This window comes from Rhincodon typus, chromosome 44, assembly GCF_021869965.1.
Source record: "Rhincodon typus isolate 14 chromosome 44, sRhiTyp1.1, whole genome shotgun sequence".
NCBI classification, from domain to species: domain Eukaryota; kingdom Metazoa; phylum Chordata; class Chondrichthyes; order Orectolobiformes; family Rhincodontidae; genus Rhincodon; species Rhincodon typus.
The window spans coordinates 1,328,880-1,336,090 of NC_063375.1; the positions used below are offsets into that span (position 1 = coordinate 1,328,880).

General features: G+C 54.7%; 1 protein-coding gene across 1 annotated transcript in view; it reads right to left on the bottom strand.

The window, feature by feature from the left end:
* fam50a (family with sequence similarity 50 member A) overlaps positions 1 to 7,211 on the bottom strand; it is a 25,625-nt gene that overhangs the window by 13,476 nt on the left and 4,938 nt on the right. Inside the window, exons 3-7 of the mRNA XM_048619940.1 lie at positions 6,877 to 6,976; positions 4,764 to 4,927; positions 4,340 to 4,416; positions 1,961 to 2,027; positions 3 to 10 (exon numbers count right to left, since the gene is read on the bottom strand). Of these exons, the coding sequence (XP_048475897.1) occupies positions 3 to 10; positions 1,961 to 2,027; positions 4,340 to 4,416; positions 4,764 to 4,927; positions 6,877 to 6,976 (416 nt within the window). The remainder of the gene's footprint in view (positions 1 to 2; positions 11 to 1,960; positions 2,028 to 4,339; positions 4,417 to 4,763; positions 4,928 to 6,876; positions 6,977 to 7,211) is intronic.

The window sequence follows — 7,211 nt, forward strand, 5'->3', positions numbered from 1 at the left end:
ATCTCTTCGCCTGCAAGACAGAAAGGCAGCGGCTTATTCCAGATAGTAACCTGTCACTATCCTTTCATAACACAGCTTTACTCTGCATCTAACCCTGTGCTGTCCCTGTCCCTGGGAGTGTTTAATGGGGGGACGGTGTAGAGGGAGCTTTACTCTGTATCTAACCCCCTGTCCTGGGAGCGTTTGATGGGGGACGGTGTAGAAGGAGCTTTACTCTGTATCTAACCCCCTGTCCCTGCGAGTGTCAGATGGTGAACGGTGTAGAGGAAGCTTTACTCTGTATCTAACCCCCTGTCCTGGGAGCGTTTGATGGGGAACGGTGTAGAAGGAGCTTTACTCTGTATCTAACCCCCTGTCCCTGGGAGTGTCAGATGGTGAATGGTGTAGAGGAAGCTTTACTCTGTATCTAACCCTGTGTTGTCCTGTCCTGGAGTGTCTGATGGGGGGAGGTGCGGGAGAAACAGTATAGAGGAAGCTTGACTCTGTATCTAACTCTGTGCTGTCCCTGTCCTGGGAGTGTTTGAAGGGGGACAGTGCAGAGGAAGCTTTACTCTGTATCTAAGCCCCTGTCCCTGGGAGTGTTTGATGGGGGGGACAGTGTAGAGAGAGCTTTACTCTGTATCTAACCCCCTGTCCTGGGAGTATTAGATGGGGGGGACAGTGCAGAGTGAGCTTTGCTCTGTATCTAACCCCCTGTCCCGTGCATGTTTGATGGGAGCACAGTGTCGAGACAGCTTTACTCTGTATCTAACCCCGTGCTGTCCTTGTCCCTATTAGCGTTTGATGGGGGGACATTGTAGAGGGAGCTTTACTCTGTATCTAACCCCATGCTGTCCCTGTCCTGGGAGTATTATATGGGGGGGGAACAGTGCAGAGGGAGCTTTACTCTGTATCTAACCCCCCTGTCCTGGGAGTGTTTGATGGGAGCACAGTGTAGAGCGAGCTTTACTCTGTATCTAACCCTGTGCTGTCCCTGTCCTGGGAGTATTAGATGGGGCGGACAGTGCAGAGGGAGCTTTACTCTGTAAATAACCCCCTGTCCTGGGAGTATTAGATGGGGGGGGACAGTGCCGAGGGAGCTTTACTCTATATCTAATGCCCCCTGTCCTGGGAGTATTATATTGGAGGGGGGACAGTGCAGAGAGAGCTTTACTCTATATCTAACCCCATGTCCTGGGAGTGTTTGAAGGGAGCACAGTGTAGAAGCAGCTTTACTCTGTCCCTAGCTGTGGAGTGCTGACACGGTGGAACTCCTAAGACATCTTCCCAAGTGCCTCCTGACAGGAAGTGTTCCCTTTTTAGCAAAAGGAAGACCGTCGCAAGGATAAAAGGGACTGCACTGAGTGGAAGGAAGTGTCGCTTTAAGTGCCTAGGAGACAGTAAATGGGCTGGGAGAGCACCGAAGAGTCTGGTCCCAGGAGGCGCAGAGCACAGGGAGAGATAAGGAAAATTTCCGGCGCGGCTACATCGCAGGAAAGTGATAAAACTGAGTCTGAGACTAGTCCTGTTGCTGTGGGACTCTCTCACGTTGCGCCCCTGCAAACTAAAAATACAGGCTGGCAGGATCACAGCATCAGCTGCAGAGGTTGAAGCCTACAATTTAGCCGGGCCAGACCCAGGGAAACATTCCTCATCAATTGGCGGCAGGGGACACTGAGAGAAAGGTGGGGATGAGGACGTTCTCGCCTTCAGGCAGGGCTGGATTCGGACACCACCCTCTCTCGCCCACATCAACTAACAGTCAGGCTAACCACACCGCATTCTGAAAAAATATATAACCCACATCTCAGTCAGGGGCTCTTAACGCACCGCACAATCGAACATGGAATCTTTGTAGGGGGACCCCAGGCCGAGCGTGCATTTACAGGGAGACTCCGGGGTGGGAGGGGGAGGTGGTGTGTCAGTATTTACAGGGAGTACATGATGGCGGGGGTGGGAATCCAACAAGGCCCCTGCTTACTTTTGATTTTCTCCTGCTTGTTTGCCCATTCCTGCCGCAGCTCCTCCCTCAGACGGTTCTCCTCCTCCTGAAACAGCAAAGGCAAAGGGGGTGACAGTGTCCTCCTGTCAGCGCACGGAGGGCAGGCAATAGGTGGGCAACAATGTAGGCATCCCCTTGGCGCCGACCCTCCGACGGCGCCCGCTCCCTCGGCGCTGGGAGGGGATGGGGGAAGAGGCAGGTACCAGTGTCAGCTCTGGATTGTCAGAGGGGGGGCTTGGGCCTAGAAACCTCTAAGCGAGAGGGGCAAGTGAGTGGGTGGGGGATGGGAGGGAGCGCGTGGCGTGCTGTGTGGACTCAGTTATCCTCTTTGCGGTCCTAGTTGGCAGGTCTCAGACAGGGGGCGGCTTGTCTGTACGAAGGGACGGACCTGGAAGGCATTTTAGTCCTCAGTCCTGAACACCGACAGTGGGGGGGCGGGGGCGCGGCTCAGCTCCAGCCCAGGCCTGATTCTGGTAGCTGCGTCGTGTAATCGGAAGCCACTGGACTTGGTTTCAGACAGGCTCCGGTCCCGTGGGCTCCTGCATCTGTGCAGCAGCTGCTGGCTCCAGCAATGCTTTCCAGATGGACAGGCGGCCACCCTCGCGGGATTTTACTTCTCCACGGTCAGCACATCTGCCGGCAGATCTACCAAGCCGAGAGTGCCAGAGGGAGGCTGGGCGGCTGAGAGGGAGGGAGAACGAGAGACAGAGAGAGAGAGGGGAAGAACGAGAGAGGTAGCGAGAGGGAGAACGAGAGAGATAGCGTGAAGGGGAACGAGGGAGAGCGAGAGGGGGAACGAGGGAGAGCGAGAGGGGGAACAAGGGAGAGCGAGAGGGGGAACAAGGGAGAGCGAGAGGACGAGAGAGAAAGGGAGAGAGAGAGGGAGAACAAGACAGAGACAGAGAGAGGGAGGGAGAACGAGCGAGAGGGAGGGAGAACGAGAGAGAGGGAGGGAGAATGAGAGAGAGGGAGGGAGAGAACGAGAGAGAGAGGGAGAGAACGAGAGAGAGGGAGAGAACGAGAGAGAGGGAGGGAGAACGAGAGAGAGAGAACGAGAGAGAGAGAGGGAAAACGAGAGAGGGAGAGGCAGAACGAGTGGGGGAAAGGGGGAACGAGAGGGGGAGAGGGAGAGAGAGAGGGGAAGGGGGAGAACGAGAGGGGAAGGGGGAGAACGAGAGAGGGAGAGGGCGAGGGAGAACGATAGAGGGAGAGGGAGAACGATAGAGGGAGAGGGAGAACGAGACAGAGGGAGGGAGAACAAGAGAGAGTGAGGGAGAACGAGGGAGAGGGGGAGAACAAGAGAGGGAGGGGGCGAACGAGAGAGGGAGGGGGCGAACGAGAGAGGGAGAACGAGATACGGAGAACAAGATAGGGAGAGGGAGAACGAGAGAGGGAGAGGGAGAACGAGAGAGGGAGAAGGAGAACGCGAGAGGGAGAAGGAGAACGCGAGAGGGAGTGGGAGAATGAGAGAGGGGAGGCAAAACGAGGGAGAGGCAAAACAAGGGAAAGGGAAAACGAGGGAGAGGGAAAACGAGGGAGCACGAGAGAGTGAACGAGAGGGAGGGAGAACGAGAGAGAACCAGAGAGAGAGAGGGAGAGACAGAACAAGAGAAAACGAGAGAGAGAGAGCAAGGGATGACCTTATAGACTATGAGGGGCATGGATAAAATGAAAGGCAGGTGTCTTTTCCCCCAGGGTGGGGGATTTCAAGGCTGGGGGGGTTGGGTGTGGGGAGGGCATATTTTTACAGTGAGAGGAGAAAGATTTATATCGGACTTTTTTTTTGACACAGAGTGGTTTGTGTGTGGAATGAACTTCTAGAGGAAGTGGTGGATGTGGGTACAGTTACAACGTTTAAAAGCCATTTGGATAAGTACATGGATAGGAAAGGTTTGGAGGGAATGATGGGCCAGGAGCAGGCAGGTATGGGACTGGTTTAGTTTGGGAACTATGACTCTAAGTTGACCCCATCCCCCAAACCCAACTCCTCCAAATACCAAAAGAATCGAGAGTGGTCACAGCATTGTTATGGCACCGTTATCTCAACGCCATTAAATCGGGGAGACGAGCAGTGACCAGCCGATGGCTTTTTTTTCGAAATGGCCCAGGAGTTACCACGCAGAGGCAGTGGGGAGCCACGTCCTCTCCCAGCACTTAGCATCATCGATGTTCCAGTGCCAGGACTGACTCAAAGGGTGCCCGAGTTTCTGGGAAAGGCCTCCACTTCTCCACGTGCATTTGAATGACGGCGATCGAAGCGGCAACCCTTGAACCAGGAGGCAATGCCGCCTGGCCACAAACACTCTGCACTGGAGGGGGATGCTCGCTTATCGTCAGTTGAGAAATGGCCCGCCTTACCTCCCGGTCCCTGTCTGGCAAAAAGCTTGTGTCCACATCTGGATTTTTCCCAAGCTTCCTTCTCTTGATAGGAACTTCTGGAATTGAAAAGGAGTGTTTTCAAAAAAATAATCACAACTTAAAAACTGGACTGAGGAAAACAGAAGCAGGACAGTGTAATGCCAACCCGCCGATGGCAGCCGCTCCCTCGGCGCCGACCGTCCGACGGCGCCCGCTCCCTTGGTGCCGACCCTCCGACAGCGCCCACTCCCCCTCCGTGCCGACCCTCCGACAGCGCCTGCTTCCCCTTGGCGCTGACCCTCCGACAGTGCCCGCTCCCCCTCGGCGCCGACCCTCCGACAGCGCCCGCTCCCTCAATAACAGAAGGCTCAAGGACATAAGAGGGTCCAGTAAAAAGATCTAAAAATCACACTGTGACTCTCACCTAATGCCAGGTCCTCATCCTCACTTTTCAACTCGTCTCCTGTTTCGTCATCCTCTTCCACATCATCCTCGTCATCCTCTTCCTCGTCCAGGGTGAAGGATAAGCTGGCTATTTTCCTCTTCTCCTCCTTCTTGCGCTCCCTCTCTTTCTGTTTCTCCAGCTTGCTGCAGTGGCAAGTGAGGAGGACAATGTAAAAGACCACGCATCCGCTCAAGAGGGTGGCGTGGACGGGGAAGAATGGGAGCAGGAGGAGGCTGGGAAGGCAGGGGCCAGAAAACAGACACAGGAGATAAAATAGAGACAAAGAAAACAGGAGAAGAGCAAAGGAGAGAGAGAGAAGAGAGAAGAGAAAAGGGGCAGGTGGGGAGGGGAGAGAGAGAGAGTGAGAGAGAAAGGGAAAGAGAGAGGGGAGGGGAGAGAGATACAAGGAGAGAAGGAGACAGAGCAGAAGCGAGAGAGAAAGAGAAGAGAGTGATAAAAGGAGGGGGAGAAATAGTGTGTGTGTGAGATGGGGTTTGGAGGTGGCGGAGAAAGGGTTAATGTGATGGGGATGGAACAGTGGGGCGAGGTTGGCTGGGAAAGGACAGTGGGAGGACAGTCGGGAGAGGGACAGCAGGAAGAGTGGGCATAAGCTTGCCACTTTTCAGAAGGATGGCTGAGCCAGTGGGGTTGGCGGGGGAGGGCGGGGGTGCAGTCTGAAGGCAAGGTCAGACAGCTCGCTGGGAGAGGCGTCCGAAGCAGCGGGGGGTGTGTGTGCTCTAACACACCAGCAGCGACACAGATCAGGCCACAAGACTGGGGGGTGGGTGGGTAACACACAGTCTCTCAGCAGAAAGCAGGAGCGGATGGTTTGGTCTGAAATCACTCTGAAGTCACTCCTGACTGTCGCTCAATCTCGGCCAGGCACACCGCCACCTGTAGCTGTACCCACTGTGGTAAAGAGGTAACCTGCATTTCTCTGTCACCTACTCCCAGACTGCAAACTGCTCTCAGTTACCTCGCTCTGTCGCCTTGGCGTCTCTGGCCCCTTCACCCCATCTGCCCGCTCTCGCCCTCTCTCTGTCTCCCGCCGTGTGGGCTTCACATGGAAACCGAACACTCCTGAGGATCACTCACTGATGAAGACTTGGACGTACAATATAGTGGTCCTCAGCCCCAAACTTGTAGCCCTCCTACAGATAGCGTCAAACCACAAGAAACAGACCCTTTGGCCCAACAAGTCCATGCCGACCAGATATCCTGCACTGATCTAGTCCCATTTGCCAGCATTTAGCCCCTATCCCTCTAAACCCTTCCTATCCATGTCCCCATCCAGATGCCTTTTAAATGCTGTCATTGTACCAGCCCCCACCCACTTCCTCTGGCAGCTTGTTCCATACAAGCACCACCTCTGCGTGGAAAAGTTGCCCCTTAGGTCCCTTTTAAATCTTTCACCTTAAACCTATGCCTTTGTAGTTTTGGACTCCCCCTACCCTGAGGGAAAAGACCTTGACTATTCATCCTATCCATGCCCCTCATGATTTTATAAACCTCTATAAGGTCACCCCCTTAGCATCCGACGCTCCGGGGAAAATAGCCCCCAGCCTCTCCCTGTCGCTCAAACCCTCCAACATCCTTTTCTGAACCCTTACAAGTTTCCCAACATCCTTCCTATAGCAGGGAGACCAGAACTGAATGCAGAATTCCAAAAACGGCCTCACCAATACAGCAGCAACATGACCCTCCCAACTCCTACACTCAATGCACTGACCACTAAAGGCAACCATACCAAACACCTTCTTCACCGCCCTGTCTACCTGCCACGCCACTTTCAAGGAACTATGTACGTGTCCCCCAAGGTCTCTCTGCTCAGCAACACTCCCCCAAGGCCCTGCTGTTAAATAGGTGCATCCTGCCCAGGACTGTCTCACCGAAGTACAACACCTCGCACTTCAGCTCCGTCTATTGACACATTGGGACGGTCGTATGGCATTACAGGTCGGTCGCGCAACACAAACGAAAGGAAGCAACGGCGAACGAAAGCCAAGACATTGCCGGAAGCTGGAGTTCGGGCTGAGAGCGAAGGGCAGAGTGACCGGGGCGAGAGGGGCGGAATGACGGAAGGGATACTCACAGCTGCAGCTCTTTGGACTGTGCCTTCTTGGCGAGTTGTTTCTCCCGCTCCTTCACGAGGGCTTCCTGCTTCGCCTTCATGTCATTCAGGGTCACCAGGCCTGCGGGGAACACGCGCCGTCAGGGCTGAGCACCGGTGCTGGGAGGCGCTACCGCACAGACACACACACTCTCACACACAGATAGACTCTCTCTCACACACACACACACTCTCTCATATACACACAGACTCTCTCTCACACAGACACACACATACTTTCTCTCTCTCTCTCACACACACACACCCCGACTCTCTCTCTCACACACACACACCGACTCTCTCTCTCTCACTCACAC